Below are 21128 nucleotides of genomic sequence, written 5' to 3' on the forward strand. Positions count from 1 at the left end.
GACAGTCCCTCCACACCCAGAGCCTTCAGCATTTGTAGACGGATCTCATCAATCCCCTGGGCTTTGCCATTGCAGAGTTGTTTGACTACCTCAGTGACTTCCACCAGCTCTGCTCCTACTATAGAAGGTGCTCCAGTCTGATTCAGGAGTTCCTCAAAGTGTTCCTTCCAGGAGCGGATTACATCCTCAGTTGAGGTCAACAGAGTCCCATCCTTACTGTAGACAGTTTGGATGGTTCCTTGTTTTCCCCTCCTGATCCTCCAGAAGCACCTTGGTGCAGACCAGAAGTCCTTCTCCATGGTTGCTCCAAACTCTTCCCATGCCTGCTGCTTTGCCTCCCCCACAGCAGAGGCTGCTGCCCTTCGGGTCTGTCAGTACCTTGCAACTGCCTCTGGAGTCCTCAGAGATAACACACCCTGGAGGACTCTGTCTTCAGTTGGACAGCTTCGTTGACCACCAATGTCCCAGAGCTGGCCCCTGCTGCCGGGTCTGGTCCGTCAAGGCCCTTTACTTTCACTGATACCCATAGGACAGCGCACCTGACTCTAGCAGTTCTCCCTGTGGGTGGTGAGCCCACAGGGTTGAGATGGAAAGTCCACATTGCCTTTTTGGGCTCCATGGCAAGCCTGGCCATCAGGTGCAGGTGCTCACTGTCGTCCAGGCCTGGCTCCAGCCAGGGGGCCCGGCTGGGACACATTTCCATTTCCTCATTTTTCCGTGGTGTCACTGTGAACCATTCTTAGTCTGGCCCCTTGCCTGAGACCAGTTTGTCATGGGACAGTTGTCACCCAGGAGCACGAAGGCTCCAAACAACACACCTCTCAGGTTCATAGGAACATGCAAACCTCTCCACCACGATAAGGTGATGGTTCCTGGAAAAGTGTGTGCAAAATATAGACTTATTTGCCGTGTTTGATGAGTTTATGAGTCTGCACCGTGTGCAACTGCCAACTGAGTCTGAGATATAAAATAACACCCTGTGTGATAGATGTAATTAACAGGTGTTTATGTGGTTAACAATAAACACATTTACTGAGCTTTTTTTTTTTTGTTCAGAGGGAAACCTGCATCACGTGAGCCACCTGACTTAACTCCATCAACCGCATGTGAACAAATTCATCACACAACCATGGACACAAGTATGTCACACCAATGCATTGACTTGATCCTCTCTGTGGCCTCCAACACTCTGTGGACACTGTGCCTTCTTTGGATGAAGAACACAGCTTCTTTCTTTATTTATTTTTTATTCCTTTGTCTGTTCTTATTTGGAGTTTCAGAAACAGGGACGATGTCATCATCTCTATTTATGACAAGTTTGAGTCATATTTAGTAGACATTTGTGTAAAAAAAAAATCTGGTGGAAATGAAAATTACTTTTGAACACAACCTTGGGTGTTTTTTATGCAAAAAAAACTGTGTTCGTTCAGATAAAAGTATCAAAACTGTCCAAATATGAGTCTCTCATTGAGTTTTTAAGTAAAATAGTCCACAAAATAAGTGTCAAAGTGTCACATATTCCAAGTTCTGTGTTGAAACTGAATCAAGTAATTCTGTTCTTTGAACCTTAGATTGTCTTTATGCTTGGTTTGTGTGAAAAAAACTTTTTAAAATTTATTTCAGCAGATATTATGGGCGCTTACAAGAAGTTGCTGCATAAGTCCAGTGACAAAATTGATAGGAAATTCTGCACTTTTCGGTATGAATTTCACCTTTCCTTGTTCCTGTGGTGACAGTTTTAAAGATGTGAGATACATCATTTTTTGCAGAATTTAGTCTTGAACTGAAGACAGCCAGAAAGGGGCAATTACTAGTATAAGAAGTTACACTGCATTTATTAACACTACCCCCATAGATTTTGAAAGCATTAAAAAAATATGGCATTGTATTAAAAATGTTTAAATTTTGCTAGTTAAGTCACCAAATTTGCACTTTGTGTGCCCGCTTTGACAGGCTATAACAAGTTTATTCTATATTGGTTTATGACAAAATAGGTTTTTTTTTTTTTTTTTACTTAAAACGTGAATGTTAAACAGTAATGTGCTTGTTTTTGGTCTAGTGGCTAAGGTGTTGGGCTTGAGTCCAGAAGATCATGGGTTCAAATCCCCGCCTGACTGGAAAATCACTCAGGGCCCTTGGGCAAGGCTTTTAATCCCCTATTGCTCCCGGGTGTCGTGAGCGTCTTGTAGGGCAGCACCTGACATCGGGGTGAATGTGAGGCATAATTGTAAAGCACTTTGAGCATCTGATGTTCTGTGCTAGGACCAATTTTATTCACTTTATATATGCTTCCCTTAGGCAGTATTATTAGACGGTATTGCTTAAATTTTCACTGTTACGCAGATGATACCCAGCTTTATCTATCCATGAAGCCAGAGGCACACACCAATTAGCTAAACTGCAGGATTGTCTTACAGACATAAAGACATGGATGACCTCTAATTTCCTGCTTTTAAACTCAGATAAAACTGAAGTTATTGTACTTGGCCCCACAAATCTTAGAAACATGGTGTCTAACCAGATCCTTACTCTGGATGGCATTACCCTGACCTCTAGTAATACTGTGAGAAATCTTGGAGTCATTTTTGATCAGGATATGTCATTCAAAGCGCATATTAAACAAATATGTAGGACTGCTTTTTGCATTTACGCAATATCTCTAAAATCAGAAAGGTCTTGTCTCAGAGTGATGCTGAAAAACTAATTCATGCATTTATTTCCTCTAGGCTGGACTATTGTAATTCATTATTATCAGGTTGTCCTAAAAGTTCCCTAAAAAGCCTTCAGTTAATTCAAATGCTGCAGCTAGAGTACTGACGGGGACTAGAAGGAGAGAGCATATCTCACCTATATTGGCCTCTCTTCATTGGCTTCCTGTTAATTCTAGAATAGAATTTAAAATTCTTCTTCTTACTTATAAGGTTTTGAATAATCAGGTCCCATCTTATCTTAGGGACCTCGTAGTACCATATCACCCCAATAGAGCGCTTCGCTCTCAGACTGCAGGCTTACTTGTAGTTCCTAGGGTTTGTAAGAGTAGAATGGGAGGCAGAGCCTTCAGCTTTCAGGCTCCTCTCCTGTGGAACCAGCTCCCAATTCAGATCAGGGAGACAGACACCCTCTCTACTTTTAAGATTAGGCTTAAAACTTTCCTTTTTGCTAAAGCTTATAGTTAGGGCTGGATCAGGTGACCCTGAACCATCCCTTAGTTTGCTGCTATAGACGTAGACTGCTGGGGGGTTCCCATGATGCACTGTTTCTTTCTCTTTTTGCTCTGTATGCACCACTCTGCATTTAATCATTAGTGATCGATCTCTGCTCCCCTCCACAGCATGTCTTTTTCCTGGTTCTCTCCCTCAGCCCCAACCAGTCCCAGCAGAAGACTGCCCCTCCCTGAGCCTGGTTCTGCTGGAGGTTTCTTCCTGTTAAAAGGGAGTTTTTCCTTCCCACTGTAGCCAAGTGCTTGCTCACAGGGGGTCGTTTTGACCGTTGGGGTTTTACATAATTATGTATGGCCTTGCCTTACAATATAAACCGCCTTGGGGCAACTGTTTGTTGTGATTTGGCGCTATATAAAAAAATTGATTGATTGATTGATTGATATGTCAGAGATCTCCTGCTGCTTTTACAAAAAAACATTCATTTTTTTCTTCACCTCAAATTTAATGTTTAACTTACTTGATTTTTACTTTTGAAGAAGGGAGAGTTAGGGCTGCAGCTATTGATTATTTTAGTAATGGAGTATTCTACTGGTTATTCTGGTGATTAATCAAGTAATTGCATAAAAAGTACTTTTGCATTTTTAACAACATCAACAGTCCAGGGCTCTCCCTAAGCAATGGCACAATGTCACTGTGTCATCACACAGACTGTTAAATTTAGTGTATCCCTTCCTGTTTTCCTGGGTAATTATTTTTTCACATCTTTACAAGTAAATGGTCTGCATTTATATTGCGCTTTTCCATCTGCATCAGACGCTCAGAGCGCTTTACAATAACGCCTCACACTGACCCTGATGTCAGGCTGTTGCCATGCAAATCGCCCACCACACATTAAGGACTGGACCTTGCCCAAGTGCCCCTTAGTGATTTTCCGGTCAGGCTGGGATTTGAACCGAGGATCCTCTGGTCTCAAACCCAACACTTAACCACTAGACCATCACCTCCCCTAAAGATACAAGTTTTGGATCTTTCCCGGTGTCAGGAGCTCAGCACTCCCTGACACCGGACTGTAAGTGCAGGCGGTCGGTGTGATCCTCATTCAGTCAGGCTGCACGTGAACGTGAGCACAGCCTGTGAAAAACTGAGCTTTGGAGTGCAGCTTTTCCACAAAAACCACACTGATAAATCCGCTCTGCGCCCTGTCGACGAAATCTTGACTTAAAGTGCACACACAGAGGGCCGAGTCTATTCGCCCGGCAGCCAGGGACACAAAGCTGTGTCAAAATGTCTATTCGCCTGATCGTCAGCTGAATAAGGCACAATAGTCTATTCACCTGACCACGGTTTGGCCAAAGTCTTGACATTTTGATGAAATGACGATGGGATGTGGTTTTCTGATTTTGTCCCCCCCCCTTGTAAAATTTTTTTTTACCATTTTGGATTTTTTTTTTTTTTTTTGGGTTGGTGAACTGGGTGCCTGCATTAATTTTTTTTATCCTTCTTTCTCTGCAATTCAGCAGATGCACTTCAGCTGGAGGCTGAACATGCAGCCTCACAGTCAGGTGTTTTTTTTTATTATTTTATTTAAGTTACTGTGTTTGTGAAGTCTTGTGTGTTGCCCAAAAAAGCGAAAATTAAAAAGCAAAACAGTGCAAGTCTGAGCAAAACAGAGAAGGAAGAGTGGACGTCTGCTGAGAGGATCTTCTTTCAGACCGTTTGCCCGTGTGAACAAGGACGGAGCTGTGACTGTGACAGAGAGACAGCAGCCGGCGCAGGACGAACAGCAGACTTCGACTGCGGGCACCCAGCCGGGCGGAGAGCAGCCAGCGGACCAAACAGTGTGTTTTCTAAAATAGACAAACACACTGCTTCACTTTAAATGTGCAGTCAGTCTGTTTCAGATGATCAGCCTGGAGCCTCTCTCTCTTAAAAAGCTTTATTTTACTCTGTGTGTCGTGTTGGAAAGCTGTAGCTTTGGTGCTACATTGATTAGCTCTAACACAACATATGCGCATGCTCTAGTGTTGTTCTGTTTTTTTTTCCGGGGACGTTACAGCTCCACACACAGGCCTGACATATGTACTACAGCATTAAACGGAGCTTCAAGGCACAGAATTTACCTCAAACATTTTTTGTAATCGAATTATTCGAGTTACGCAACAAATCATTTCAGCCCCGGACAGAGTTGAAATCTTGTCAAAATCTGACCACAGGTCAGTGTTACAAACTCTAATCCACATGGGAACTTGGCGATGGCACTTGTTATTGTATACTGATTACCTGCACGTGGGTCAGGACCACAGCTGCACTCACTGAACCTTTTTGAAGCTGTGACTCAGATCTTTGTTCGTCTGAAAAAGCACACGCCCATTACCTGGTGCAGAGCCAATGAGGCGCCCGGACAGGTCGGCTCCCGGCAACTTCTTCTTCAGGATGGGGACGATCTTCTCATCAAAGTACTCCATGGCCATGGAGGAGATGTCCCTCAACTCCTGCAGAACCTCGTGAGCCCGCTGAGGAGCCCGAGTGGAGTTCACGTAACGCAGCACACGGTAAATCTCATCAATCACCTGACAAGACAGGAGAGCGCCATGACCAACCACATCTCAATGTGTCTGAAACTCAGAAACGCTCAGTGTCATATTTATACTTCTCCATCAGCACTCTCAGTTGGTCTGTTTTTTTAATCCCTCAACTTAAACCCACAAGAACATGTGGTGTGGCGAACTGTGCATCAGATGGGTTTCTATTTTATATTGGTCATGGAAAACAACAATTCTGCAAGTTTAGAAATTGTTTTAGGCTGAGCCACAGAAACATTCTAGAGTGACTTTTTAAATGTGTCCTGTGGTGTGACGACTACACAACAGCAGCGATACTCAAACAATACTTTGTGCAGCAGGAAACAGAACAAACAGGAATGTGGACGCAGTGGATCAGTGGGTGTGGCATCACATTCAAGAAGACTTGAGGCTGTAACTGCTGCCAAAGGTGCATCAACAAAGTACTGAGCAAAAGCTGTGAATACTTAGTGTACTGTATTTTTAGATAATATCTGTGATAATTCCTTATTTTATGTTAGTTATCAAGTGTTTGTCTGTGTTATCTGTTTGGAAGTGTCTGAGACCTGGTTTAAAGTTTCGACCTAAGAGTTTTACATCCATCACACGTGCAAGTTGTAGATGGGGGGGGGGGGCTCCCAACCTGTGGGTTGTTTCTTGAGATCCAGTATGTGTACATCATAAGTGATGAATTTTGAGGGCTGAAAATCAAGTTCACTTTGTTGCAGTTGACCTGCAACCAACATTCATTAATCATCTTTTTATTTTTTCTCAGAGTAAGAAACCAGGGAAAGTGACACGAGTCCTGCTGACGGTGATGTACGTCTACAGACAAGCTGTTACCCACCCATTGTAGTGGACTGCTCAGGTCTACTGTGTTCCATCATGTATTCTACACTTCTCTTCAAAAGCCTTCCATTCCATCCATAGGCAGGGAAGCAGTAAACGAGGACAGGTGTTCCTAAAACATCAGACCGACTAACCTTTCCAGGGATGAAGCAGCAGAGATTGGAGTCGACGTATTTCATGAAGGTCATGTTGAGCAAGGAAAGGCGCGTTTCCACGGCAGCCAGGATATCGGCATGGCGAGCCAGCGAATGGTTTCTCCTCTCCGACTCTCGCCTGGAAACATTCAACATCTGGGTAAGAGCAGGATCCCTGCATGTCGACACAGTCCTCTCCTAACATCTGAACGTTTGACAATTTAGCTCAGTTACATCTTCTCACCAGCTCAAAAACAAAAGTTAAACCACACATGATGTTGTAACACACAGATTTCTGCAGAACAACATTCATAGCAAAATGAGATGTGATGGGGAGAAAGAAAAAAAAAAAAAGACAAAAGGCGCAAGAAAATGAAAGTGATGAAAATAATCAGAGACAGTCACATTTTTACCAAAATAAATAAATAAATGAATATATTCTGCAGGTTTGCACATCTCCCATCTGGTGTTTCCATGCTGGTGATCAGAGAGAGGAACAGAGAGAGCATGAAAACATGCAGGGCAGCTGCAGCGCTACTGACCCCTGGTGTCGGAGGAAAGTCAAGTCAGAGGAGTTACACCCCCCCCAAAACGCTTGTACAGGGCTCAACAGTAACAGCTGACTAAGCACAACCTCACTTGTCCAATGGCCAAAATTTCACTGAATGACCTTTAAACATATGTTTAATTAAACACTGGAAGTTAACATTACTTAGGGTTTGTAAGAGTAGAATGGGAGGCAGAGCCTTCAGCTTTCAGGCTCCTCTCCTGTGGAACCAGCTCCCAATTCAGATCAGGGAGACAGACACCCTCTCTACATTTAAGATTAGCTTAAAACTTTCTTTTTTGCTAAAGCTTATAGTTAGGGCTGGATCAGGTGACCCTGAACCATCCCTTAGTTATGCTGCTATAGACGTAAACTGCTGGGGGGTTCCCATGATGCACTGTTCTTTCTCTTTTTGCTCTGTATGCACCACTCTGCATTTAATCATTAGTGATCAATCTCTGCTCCCCTCCACAGCATGTCTTTTTCCTGGTTCTCTCCCTCAGCCCCAACCAGTCCCAGCAGAAGACTGCCCCTCCCTGAGCCTGGTTCTGCTGGAGGTTTCTTCCTGTTAAAAGGGAGTTTTTCCTTCCCACTGTAGCCAAGTGCTGCTCACAGGGGGTCGTTTTGACCGTTGGGGTTTTACATAAGTATTGTATGGCCTTGCCTTACAATATAAAGCGCCTTGGGGCAACTGTTTGTTGTGATTTGGCGCTATATAAAAAAAATTGATTGATTGATTGAAAAAGTTTGTGTCGGAGGCTCCAAGCACCATTTCTTCAAAACTGAATTGAAATCTTTAAAGTTGGTAAAATAATGAACAAAGTAGCTCCTCCTTAGCCTTTTACCAGTGAAAACTGGTAAAATGGGCCCAACTCAAACAATATGACAATATGTGCAATATGTACATAAAAATTCAGTAAGGTATATCTTATATATTATATTCCAATTCTAAGGTGGAACTATGCCAGTATACAAAGGTATATCTAAATATCTAAAAAGGAAGAGTAAAATAGGAGAGTAGAAAAGAGTAGAGTAGAGCCACTTAGGTGCTGGTCTTGAGAACCAGGGATGGTAGGTTAAAAAGCTTTTTATCCCATGGGAACATATCGCAGACATGAACACACAAAGCTCTCAGCATCTCACCATCTCATTCAGGTCCTTCAGACTTTATTTTTCAGTAAATGCTTCTGGGCAGCATCAGCCTGGCTAAAAGCTTCATACAATTTACACACTGAATAGTCACTGGCTGACCCTCATGCATTGTCAAGGTGCACGCTCCCTCTCCACTTTAGCCTTACTGGGATTCAGTGTCGACTCAACATTCAGCATTTGTGGACTGTTGCACTGAATTCACACAAGATCTCTCTCTCTTTTTTAAATCTTCTTAAAAATTATGACAAACAATGAAGTTACACAAAAAACTTTAGAGAGGATAAACATACCAGCACAAAAACAACACAATGGAAAACAGGTTAATATCCTTTGCTGTAGCTCCAGGAAGTGTTCAACATTTGACAATTTCCTGTTTCACTGTGGGTTCAAAATTTGGCACTTCCTGTTGGGACTCCTTGTACCATGAGCAAGCTGGTGCCACTTGCTCGTATTACCAACCTATACCAAGTTTCATGAATTCCTCCTAAAAATGACAGAGGGGTTGAATTTCAGAATGCAGACACCAACTCATGAACTGCCGTACCCAGGTTTGTTAATCAAGGACCATAACTCTGGTAAAATGGGCCAAACTCAAATGACATAATATGCACATTACCAAGTTACACCAATATACCACTGGCAATGTAATCAATATCCCTTTGGACTTTTAAGACCATGACCTATGTCTGGGGTGGGTGTGAAAATGTTGGCAAATGAAAACCTACAGTACCCTCAAACAACATACTGTATTCTACAAACATGACCTTTGACCGTTAGTGAGAACAGCTGTCCCAAAATGTCAACATGAATCAAGCATGTTGTTTAAAAATGAATAAAATCAAAATAACACAGAAAGCACGAAACTGACTTTAATAAATACTTTCATCAGTATTTATGGATTTTATTATTAAATAAGCAAAAGGTGATCAGTTCATTTCCTCGTCGCTGCCGTCCTCATCAGAATCTTCACTGTCATCATTATCTAATATATTACACTCAGTGATGTTATGACAAATCACGTCTGGCACATTTGCACAGATCTGTGCACAGAACATTTATTTTACTGGTTCAGTTTTACTTATTGTATGAAGTTGCGTTTCTAACGGATATTCATTTCTATCTATATATTCAAGGTGTGAATCAATGCTTCAATATGACCATTAAATTGCTGTAGCAATGAAAAAAGTCATTATTGAATGAAGTCAACTTACACTCTGTTTCTTATGTTAAGTGTATGTTAAGAGTATCAGTTTCAGCCACATCGCAAAACAGCCAAATAACAACCAAACATGCATATGATGCAAGATCGGTGCACCAGAAAGACCGATGAAGAACCCACCACAAGGTCCACTCAGACTCTTCAGCAGAAAGTGCTGTCTGGTCCAGAGAGGCGTGCTGCTGTAAGTGTCTGTGATGTCATCACTGTGAACAGTTTCTGGTGCCACTCACCTGGGCAGCTGGGCTTTGACTTGTCTCTGACACAGGCTGTGGTAACGCTCCACCTTCAGGAAGCCTTGATTCAGGACACGCTGACAGATCATGTCCATGCGCTTACACACCTACAACAAAACACACACACAGTTCTGTTAGGAGTCTGGGTAGCTCTGAAACAGAAGAGCCCCTGGGTCCTGGTGCTGGCCCAATTCCTGGTTCAGAGCCTTGGCCTGCATGGGTTGGGGGGGGTAGCTAGCTGTGGAGCACCACCACTGTGGCGGTTATCATCATAATAATTATGATGATACAGCTTCCTCACGGAGTCCGAAAGATAATCTTTAGTCCTTTTCCTCCAACCATTGAATGTTTAAACTTTTTTTGATGATGTCATCAGTATGTTATGTCTTTACTGTGTGGACAAGACAGAAATCTCATTTTCTTTCAAAGTGCTGGTGTCCTAACACTCAAACAGCCTGAAAACGCTGTAGTAAGAACAATAAGAATGGAGTTATGGGGTAAAAACTTTAAGAATGGTGACAATCAGTTTGTACAGGGACCACAAGTTAAAGTGGCTGCAATTTAGGTAGAAAGTGATGCACATTATTGGTAGAAGTAATAGCATTAACAAAAGGAATAGATTTGACTGTGTTAAATGCTTGGTTTGCAAAGTAAAGGTCAAACAAGGTCGACGTCCATGGGATTCTATGACGTATGACATACAGTGGCTTGTAAAAGTATTCAGCCTCTTGGTATTTCACACATTTTAATTTGTTTATGGCATTTCAAATAAAAAAGTAAACCAGGCTTCTCAATATAAAATTTTCTAAAATTATCTTTCTTGAACTCAAACTGAAAGTAAATCTCTACAACCTGATATAAATTAATTAAAAATATAAAACTCCCCCTCTAGCTGCCACCTTATCGTGGTGGGGGAGTTTGCGTACCCAGATGATCCTAGGAGCTATGTTGTCGGGGGCTTTGTGTTCCCTGTAGGGTCTCCCAAGGCAAACAGGTCCTAGGTGACGGGTCAGACTAAGGGCAGTTCAGAACCTCCATGACGAGTAAAAGATCAAGGAATGAGACGTCGCCCGGTATGGTGGAGCCGGGGTCCCACCCTGGAGCCAGGCCTGGGGTTGGGGCTCGCGCGCGAGCGCCTGGTGGTCGGGCCTTAGCCCATGGGGCCCGGCCAGGCTCAGCCCGAAAGAGTGACGTGGGCCCACCCTCCTGTGGGTTCACCACCTGCAGAGGGGGCCATGGAGGTCGGGTGCAGAGAGGATTGGGTGGCGGTCGAGGGCGGGTGGCCCGGCGGCCCGGTCCATGCTCACAGCCCCTGGCTGTTGGGACGTGGAATGTCACCTCGCGAGGGGGGGAAGGAGCCTGAGCTTGTGCGGGAGGTTGAGAGATACCGACTAGAGATAGTCAGGCTCACCTCCACGCACAGCTTGGGCTCTGGTACCCAACTCCTGGAGAGGGGCTGGACGCTTCATTTTTCTTGCGTCGCCCACGGGGAGAGGCGGAGAGCTGGGGTCGCATTGCTTATTGCTCCCCATCTCAGTCGCCAAGTGTTGGAGTTCACTCCGGTGAACGAGAGGGTCGCGTCCCTATGCCTTCGGGTCGGGGACAGGTCTCTCACTGTTGTCTCGGCCTATGGGCCGAGCAGCAGTGCAGAGTACCCGACCTTCCTGGAGTCCCTGGGAGGGGTACTAGATAGCGCTCCGACTGGGGACTCCATTGTTCTCCTGGGGGATTTCAACGCCCACGTGGGCGGCGACAGTGAGACCTGGAGGGGGGTGATCAGGAAGCACGGCCTCCCCGACCTGAACCCGAGTGGTGTTCAGTTGTTGGACTTCTGTGCTAGTCACAGTTTGTCCATCATGAACACCATGTTCGAGCACAAGGGTGTCCATACGTGCACGTGGCACCAGGACACCCTGAGCCGGAGGTCGATGATCGACTTTGTAGTCGTATCATCTGACCTTCGGCCACGTGTCTCGGACACTCGAGTGAAGAGAGGGGCAGAGCTGTCGACTGATCACCACCTGGTGGTGAGTTGGATCCGCTGGGAGGGTAGGAAGCCTGTCAGACCTGGCAGGCCCAAACGTATCGTGAGGGTCTGCTGGGAACGACTGGCGGAACCCTCTGTCAGCAAGGTCTTCAACTCCCACCTCCAGGAGAGCTTCTCCCAGATCCCGGGGGAGGTTGGAGACATGGAGTCCGAGTGGACCATGTTCTCCACCTCCATTGTCGATGCGGCTGCTCGTAGCTGTGGTCGCAAGGTCTCTGGTGCCTGTCGCGGCAGCAATCCCTGAACCCGGTGGTGGACACCGGAAGTAAGGGATGCCGTCAAGCTGAAGGAGGAGTCCTACTTATCTTTGTTGGTAGGTGGGACCCCAGAGGCAGCTGACAGGTACCGGCAGGCCAAGCGTGCCGCAGCCCATGCGGTCACAGAGGCAAAAACTCGGGTCTGGGAGGAGTTCGGGGAGGCTATGGAGGAGGACTATCGGTCGGCCTCGAAGAGAGTCTGGCAAACCGTCCGACGCCTCAGGAGGCGGAAGCAGCTCTCCACCAGCACTGTTTACGGTGCGGGTGGGGAGCTGCTGACCCTGACTGGGGATGTTGTCGGGCGGTGGAAGGAGTACTTCGAGGATCTCCTCAATCCCATTGTCACGTCTTCCGAAGAGGAAGCAGAGACTGGGGACTCAGAAGTGGACTCATCCATTACCCAGGCCAAAGTCACCAAGGTGGTTAGAAAGCTCCTCGGTGGCAAGGCTCCTGGGGTGGATGAAATCCGTCCTAAGTACCTTAAGTCTCTGGATGTTGTGGGGCTGTCTTGGCTGACACGCCTCTGCAACATCGCGTGGCGATCGGGGATAGTGCCTCTGGATTGGCAGACCGGGGTGGTGGTCCCTCTGTTTAAGAAGGGGGACCGGAGGGTGTGTTCCAACTATAGGGGGATCACACGCTTCAGCCTCCCCGGTAAGGTCTATTCCAGAGTACTGGAGAGGAGAATTCGACCGATGGTCGAACCTCGGATTCAGGAGGAGCAGTGTGGTTTTCGTCCTGGTCGCGGCACACTGGACCAGCTCTACACGCTCCATCGGGTGCTCGAGGGTTCATGGGAGTTCGCCCAACCAGTCCACATGTGTTTTGTGGATCTGGAGAAGGCGTCGACCGTATCCCTCGGGGCACCCTGTGGGGAGTGCTCCGGGAGTATGGGGTCCTTTGCTAAGGGCTATCTGGTCCCTGTACGACCGCAGCAGGAGCTTGGTTTGCATTGCCGGTAGTAAGTCAAACCTGTTTCCAGTACACGTTGGCCTCTGCCAGGGCTGCCCTTTGTCACCGGTTCTGTTCATTATTTTTATGGACAGAATTTCTAGGCGCAGCCAGGGTGTAGAGGGGGTCTGGTTTGGAAACCACAGAATCTCGTCTCTGCTGTTTGCGGACGATGTAGTTCTGTTGGCTTCGTCAAATCAGGACCTTCAGCGTGCACTGGGGCGGTTTGCAGCCGAGTGTGAAGCGTCAAGATGAAAATCAGCACCTCTAAATCCGAGGTCATGGTTCTCGACCGGAAAAAGGTGCTTTGCCCTCTTCAGGTCGGTGGAGTGTCCTTTCCTAAAGTGGAGGAGTTTAAGTATCTCGGGGTCTTGTTCACGAGTGAGGGACGGATGGAGCGTGAGATCGATAGACGGATCGGTGCAGCATCTGCAGTGATGCGGTCACTGTATCGGACCGTCGTGGTGAAGAGAGACCTGAGTAGGGGGGCAAAGCTCTCGATTTACCGATCGATCTACGTTCCGATCCTCACCTATGGTCATGAGATTTGGCTCATGACAGAAAGAACGAGATCGCGAGTACAAGCGGCCGAGATGAGTTTCCTCCGCAGGGTGGCTGGGCGCTCCCTTAGAGATAGTGTGAGGAGCTCCGTCACTCGGGAGGAGCTCGGAGTCGAGCCGCTGCTCCTCCACGTTGAAAGGAGTCAGCTGAGGTGGCTCGGGCATCTTTTCCGGATGCCCCCTGGACGCCTCGCTGGAGAGGTGTTCCGGGCACGTCCCACTGGGAGGAGGCCCCGGGGAAGACCCAGGACACGCTGGAGGGACTACATCTCTCGGCTCCCTTGGGAACGCCTTGGGGTTCCCCCGGAGGAGCTGGGGGAGGTGTGTGGGGATCGGGAGGTCTGGGCGGCTTTGCTTGAGCTGCTGCCCCCGCGACCCGACTCTGGATAAAGTGGAAGAAAATGGATGGATGGATAAAAATATAAAAGCCAAGATGATGGGTTGTATAAGTAATCAGCCCCTTTGGTAAATACCTTTAAATAATCAGTTTAATTGCCAGTTTTCTTCAGACAAGTAAGGGGATGGATACATGAACATTTCCAAGTCACTGAATGATGAAGTGGTACAGAGGAGGATTTTCTTAAAAAGAAGACCTGAAAGTTCACCTATAATTTGCCCGAAGGTTCATTTGAGATGCAAGCCTAGATTTGATGTTTTAGTGAATGAAGAACCTCCTCTGTACCACTTCATCATGAAGCTGTATAACTGCAGATACAAAACGCGGAATTTGCACTGTGCACAATTTCTTCAATCACAGCCACAGAAGCCTAAAACTTTTTCTGGGTCGTCTGGGTGTCTTGGTGGCTTTCCTCACTCTTCTCCTTCTTGCACAGACACTCAGTTTTTGAGAACTGTCTACTCCACACAGATTTACCACAGAGTGTCATACTGTTTGTATTTCTTCATAACTGACGTAAATAAAGTCCAAGACATATTCAGCCTTTCATCGGAAGGTAGATCTCGAGGACTGAACTTGGGCACCCCTGTTTTAAGATGTCCATCAGGTAGAGGAAATAATAATAATGACATCCTCTGTTTTGTGGTAGTAACTGCACAGCTCCAAACACTGCGCGGCTCTGTGCAGAGTAAAGTTAGAATGACAGATTCTAGTGGGAATTAATAACTTCAAAGCAAATCCCCATTTTAAGTCAAATGACACCTCTTTCCAAACGCTGAAATACAAACTACAACCGACCAAAAATGGGTTTTCTTCTCCCAAAAATGAGACATCCTTTATTCTTCATAAAACATTGATCTTGACGTGTCTCATTTGTAACTGAAAGGAAATGCTTTTGACAAAAACTACAGATTTTGTTCATTTCTATTTATGTCCAGAGATCAAGGATCCAGTGACCAAATTCAATTTTACTTTAAGACTCAATAAAATGTTCCCGACATAGAAAACCTGTAACGCCTACTTTTAGTACACAGAAAATTCACAAGAGGTTCACAAGGGAATCGATAACCAATCGGATCGCTAAGTGGAATAGATAATGGCATCGACATCAATAAAATCTTGTCAATACCCATCCCTATTCACCACACAAGAAATATTATTCCAGGTGTTTGTAATAAAATACTCAAAATGAGACACAGCAACAGCAGCGAGCAGCCACATCGAGCGGACTGAGTTACCAACACAGTGAGAGCCAGGATCAGCTCAACCACCTCCCCAATTATAAGGAACTTTATGCCTTAAAATTTGTTAAACCAAGACGTTAGAAGAACTCAAGTGCCAAGGGCACTCTGGGTTACAGGCTCAATGAATGCCCAAGGCAAAATGGCAATTTTCAGCATAAAAATAGCTGGCATTTCCAAACGAACAAATCTATGCAAACAATTTTGGGATGGGAACAATGTTAATGAGCAATATTGTGCCCTTGTTAAACTAAAAGAAATTTTAGACAGTTTTTGAGAAAATTGGGTCCAAAAACCCAAAATGGTTGTTTTCCACATAAATATGGCCACCATGTCCAAACAACAAATCGAACGAACAAATCTAAAAATATGATTTTTAGATGGGAACAATGTCAACGACCCATATTACACCCTTGCCAAATTAGAAAAAAGAAAAAAAAAAAAAAGGTAGACAGTTTTTGTGATACTGCAATAAAGAGACTAAGTTGACTGACGCCATGCCATGACATGGTGTTAGCGGTAGGGCTGTACGATATGACCTAAAACTCATATCACAGTATAAACTGAATCCCTTCATGGTAACTGTACAGGTCGCGATATAAACCCAAGTGTAAAAATGATAATGGGTCATCTCTTGAACACTAGACGGCACTCCTGCTCTGAATACATGAAGCGTTTTCAGGACGGTCACTGGTACTTTTCTTCATTTACAAAACAACACAAAACCACCAAAAAAAATTAATAAACATAGTTAATTTACTCATATTTGAAGTCAGTCTGGGTAAATCACCTCATCCTGACTGATTTTGTCTTTTTGCGCCGATTAAAAAAAAAATACTTGCGTTGTTAAATGTGGCGCTTTTTCAAACGTTTGATTCAGGATGTGACGGAGCATCTGCCTTCCCCCAGTGCGTCCGCTGAAATAAACAAGTAACAGCTTTGCAAATATCAGCGACAGAACAGGCATCTCACAAACTTAATGAACAGCAGTGAGAGTCACCCATGGAGCTGTATATGAGTACTACAGTCCACACTCCCAATGCTGCACACTAAATGAAAATGTCCCTTCATGGACAGCGACATGACGTCTCCTAACCGGCAAAATATTGATGAAGTACCCGGATTGCAATGCATTTTCAATGGAGATTCACGACTGAACACTCAGAAAAATGCTCGCAAAATACGTGTTAAAATGCCATTTTGACCTGGATATCAAGCCAGTTAAATTAAATTACATTAAATTATGTCAGGAAAGTATTAAACTTACTCGGACACTCACACATTCCCAAATATTAGTGTTTAAAGTTACACAGATCTGCGCTGTTAAGCTACGCTGCCAGGCAGAGCTGCTGCTGTGTTCAACACAGCGCGGCTCCTAAAACATTACAATACATTTATATATATTTTTACACAATTATCCTTTATTGACTGAGTTTCATTCATGAAGTCGGTGTGGGTACTAGAGCCCGACCGATATGGATTTTTTGAGGCCGATGCCGATAACGATATTTGGATGAAAAAAATGCCGATAGCCGATAAATCACCCGATGTTTTTTTTTTAATGAATAAAATGTTAATTTTTGGACCCTTAACAAAAAAGGTATGAGCTAAAAGCTGAAGCTTTGTCCTCATATTGATTAACTTTATAACAGAAGAATTTTCAAGTTCAAAAAATGCAATCAAAAATTAAACCTTTGTTAAATTAGCAAATACATATCCTTAAAAAGAGTTGTGAAATACATCTGATCTTGTACCTCTTGTTGCTACAACTTAGATATAGGTTCAGGATAAGGATATAGATCCTTACAAACTTACTTGTATGCTTTTGTCAGCCGATCAGGGCAGTATGATGGCGAACTACGGGGGCCGGTGATGAACACATTTAAGCAGTGGTGTAAGCAGGTCTCAGTTGAATGGAGTCAGAGCTCCATCTACTGGACAAACGGTGTAAGGACATTTTACATTACTGACACAAACATTATTTCAGTAACTGTTCTGTTTCTGAGAAATTATCGGCATTCTATCGGCAAAATTTGGGCCGATAGTGAGTACTTTGAAAAGGGCTTATATCGGCTAATAATATCAGCCGGCTGATATATCGGTCGGGCTCTAGTGGGTACACATCTCGATGTGTGGGTGTGACTGTGAGCAGCACAGTGCGCGTCATTATAATCTCATTATTTTAAGGTGCAAATAAATAAAAATACCCAGTCTTGAACAATTGTAATCACTAACGACAAGTATTTAACTAGACATTGGTCTAACAGTGGAAAATATCAACTAGACATAAGTAAAGAGTTAATGGTCCGTGTCATCGGGCGACACAGGTATGGCAGGAAACATACAGCTGTTTATCATCCAAATATCACGGACAAAGTGACAAGAAGAACCAAAACCACTTACTTATGGAAGGAAATATTGTCTCCCTTGTTCCTCCGTTTGTGGCTTTGCCAACATGCGCAGCTTTCCAGCATGTTCCACCTGTTTCTTGACGAGACTAAGTGAACTTCTATGCACGCAAATCACTAACTTGCCCGGAATTAAAATGGCGATCACGAATCCTTGTCGGCACACAGCTCAGCGCTACTGCGCTCTCTAGTTCTTATATACAGCTCCATGGAGTCACCTCAGCTCAGAACACCCCTCTCCCCGCAGCAAACTGGTTCACTGCAGAAGTCCCAGAGAACAAAGAGACCAGATAGACAGGAGACAGAGACAAGAAGAAGAGGAGTGTCTCTCCCTTACTTAGCAGGAGTAGGGGAGAAACTACAGAGGATCTTCAGACAGCACAAAATCCCAGTTTACTTTAAACCGGTTAACACCTTGAGACAGAAATTAGTTCACCCTAAGGACAGGATCCCTAGTTACAAACAGAGCAATGTAGTGTATTCTATCAGACGTCAGGAAAACTGTAACGAACACTACATAGGTGAGACTAAGCAACCTTTACACAAAAGGCTATACCAGCACCGCAGAGAGGGCGCCAGTGGACCTCAGTCTGCAGTTCATCTCCACCTTAAAGACACTAACCACACGTTTGAGGACAAGGAAGTTAAAATCAGAGAGAAGAAATGGTTTGAGAGAGGGATCAAGGAGGCATTCTATGTAAAACAGTTGAAACCCAGCCTAAACCGGGGAGGGGGGTCTGAGACACGCTTTGTCCCCTGTTTAAAATGGGGTACTCAGGTCAAATCAGTTTCAATCTTTTGTTCATGGTAATGAGTCATTCGCGTCATCAGGAGAGTCATCAAGGGAGCCATCAGGAGAGGTGTCAATTTCATCATTAGGAGGGACAGCTGCCCTGTCATTAGGAGGGTGCTAACTAAAGCACAATAGGTGCTAATTAGAGCTATTGTTTAGTCACTAGCCTTAACAGTCTGCCTCTCGGTAGGAGGAGTCTGGTTAGGTTTAAAACTCCAGCTTTTGTGGCTTCTGTTTATTCTTCTCTACAAGAGTCAAGACAGAAGTCTGACTACCAGAGCAAGAATTTTAGCTGAGGAAGCTTCTGTGATTTGAAGCAAAACGTCTTCGCGTCAAGTAACCCAGTCCAGTCAAAGATTTAAGCTTCTCTACTGTCCTTCTGTGATGATATATTCAGAAATTTACACTTTCTTTTACAGGTAAAAGGCTTTGTGTTTTCAAAAAGCTCAGAGATCAAAAAACAGCAGATGATGTGATGAGCGAGGGAGGGGGAGTGCGAGAGAGAGAGAGAGAGAGAGAGAGAGCGCGCGAGAGCGAGCGGAGGAGGAGGGGTGGAGAGGAGGAGGAGCACGGCGTCAGTGAAAGATTAAATTGAATCTGATTCAGAAAGTTTTTCATTTAAAAGAGCAGGTTTGACAAATCAGTCCAGGTTCAGCTCTTGTTCAAACAAGGCAATTAAGTGTTATATTATTTAAAAAGAAATGTCACACAATCCCACCCAAAAATGTTGGGGGGAAAAACTGTCAGGATGACAGAAAAACTGCCTGCTTCACTGGATTAACAACTGTGTGTCATTTTTGAAGAAGAGAGTAAATGCTATGTCCATTAAATGCTAATGTGTTTTTAACATTTTCAACATTATTTAACTTAGACATAAACCTACAAAAACAACATTGATCTTACAAACATTTAACATAAATAGAATTTTTTGGTTTATTATTCTTGCTTTCAATGCATCTAAAACCATTCAAAATGAGTTAAAATAGGGCTTGCCAATAATGTTTTAGTGGTATAAAACCCCTACAACTATGAGCCGCAATCACATAATTTACCTGGCACTAAAATGGTCCTAGCTAGAACCCTGTTGTGCATCCCAGTGCAAACCAGATGTCTCAGGTTTCTGACAACTTTACAAATTATTTTAAATGGTTTCAATTTAGGAACATCATCATTGGGGTTAAATTTTTATGAAATGCATAAACTTAATATTTTTATGCATTTTATTTGTGAACATTTTCTAATAACCAGGTATACAAATAAACAAAACAAATCAGAGAAGTCCAGAAAAACCATGCCTCAGCGCTTTGTAAGGAGGACAGTAATCAGAGCATGGACCAAACTGAAATGAAAAAACCTCACCAGAGATGATCTAAGGTGTGGGAGGGACAGGTAATGAAACCAGGGGCTAAATGACCAAAGACCAGAGCACCAACCAGCTCTGACATTCAGTACTGCTTCCTGTACGGGGAAAAAAAGAGAAGCCCCGTCGGGGATGTGGGGGTGTATGTGTGTGTGAGATGCATGTGGGTTGCTCTCATGCAAGTGTACGCAGACATTCATTTGCTCATGCACGCAAACACACAAAGTGCCGCATACAGACTAAAAAAGTTCAGCCTACATTCTCTCATATGTGCACAAGAACCGTGCCAGTGTGGAGGACACACCATTTTAAAGAGAAGATGATTTAATATTGAAATATAAATGACAAGGTTTCAAACTGTAACTGGGGTAAATTTTTTGTCATATTAATAAAGTTGGGACTGGGATCAGGCGCTGATGCTGCACTTTGCCACATCCACAACACCACAGAACCAGCTTGGGTCCTGGATGGCAACCACCCACTCCCAGATCTCTAAAATAATCATCAATCTGCCATCTACTACATTAATCAAGTAATAAAAAGAAGAGATTACGTAAAAAAATAAAAAGTAGATTAACAGGAGAAATAACAGGAGAGAGGGAGAGAGTGGCAAGGAAGGAAGGAAATTAGGATGGAAGGAACAAAGCAAGAAGGCTGGAAAAACAGAAACAAAGGAAATGAAGAATAAGAAAGGTGGAAGGAATGAAGGAAGAAAAGAAGTAGGTGACGAAATGTAGGAAAGAAAAATGAAGGAGAGAGGGCGAAAAAAGGAGGAAGGGTACGAGAATCAAAGGAGACAGGGAGGATGGAGCTAGTGAAGGTGGGAAGACACATTAAAGACACAAACTGATCAATGCTGACGTCACGTATGAGCGGTGATGACGTGTTGTGCAGTTTGCTGGAACAAACACTTTTAATCCAGATGTTTAAAAAGACTTTAAATCCAGATGTGACAGCAGACAGTTAGCATTAGCCACGTTAGCCTGTTTTTGCTCTTACCGAGCGCAGCACGCTTATTTCGTCGTAAGACAGAAAATTGAGAATGGTCTCGATGGCCACGATGGGCAGCCCGAGGAGCGGGTTGTTCTGGTGCGGCTGGTCCGGCGGAGGAGTGCTGAGTCTGGGCGAATCCGAGTCCAAGGAGCTAACATCAACTCTGTCCACCACGGCCGCCATCTTCCTCCGTGTCACCCTGACACGCGCTGCTTCTTCTTCGCTGCAGCTTAGCGGCGGCGAGCACAAAGAAGATGCGCATTAC

The 21128-nt window shown here is 44.4% G+C and overlaps 1 protein-coding gene across 1 annotated transcript; it reads right to left on the reverse strand.

Moving 5' to 3' along the window:
• Positions 1-5470: 5470 nt before the first annotated feature.
• On the reverse strand, positions 5471-21128 carry LOC117523010 (F-box only protein 28-like). The gene is made up of 4 exons (XM_034184426.1): positions 20870-21128; positions 9854-9963; positions 6706-6844; positions 5471-5731 (listed from the first exon to the last, which is right to left on the reverse strand). Exons 1-4 carry the CDS (start codon positions 21044-21046, stop codon positions 5471-5473), a joined length of 687 nt encoding a protein of 228 aa, XP_034040317.1. The 5' UTR covers positions 21047-21128.

This window comes from Thalassophryne amazonica, chromosome 13 (assembly GCF_902500255.1).
Source record: "Thalassophryne amazonica chromosome 13, fThaAma1.1, whole genome shotgun sequence".
NCBI lineage: Eukaryota > Metazoa > Chordata > Actinopteri > Batrachoidiformes > Batrachoididae > Thalassophryne > Thalassophryne amazonica.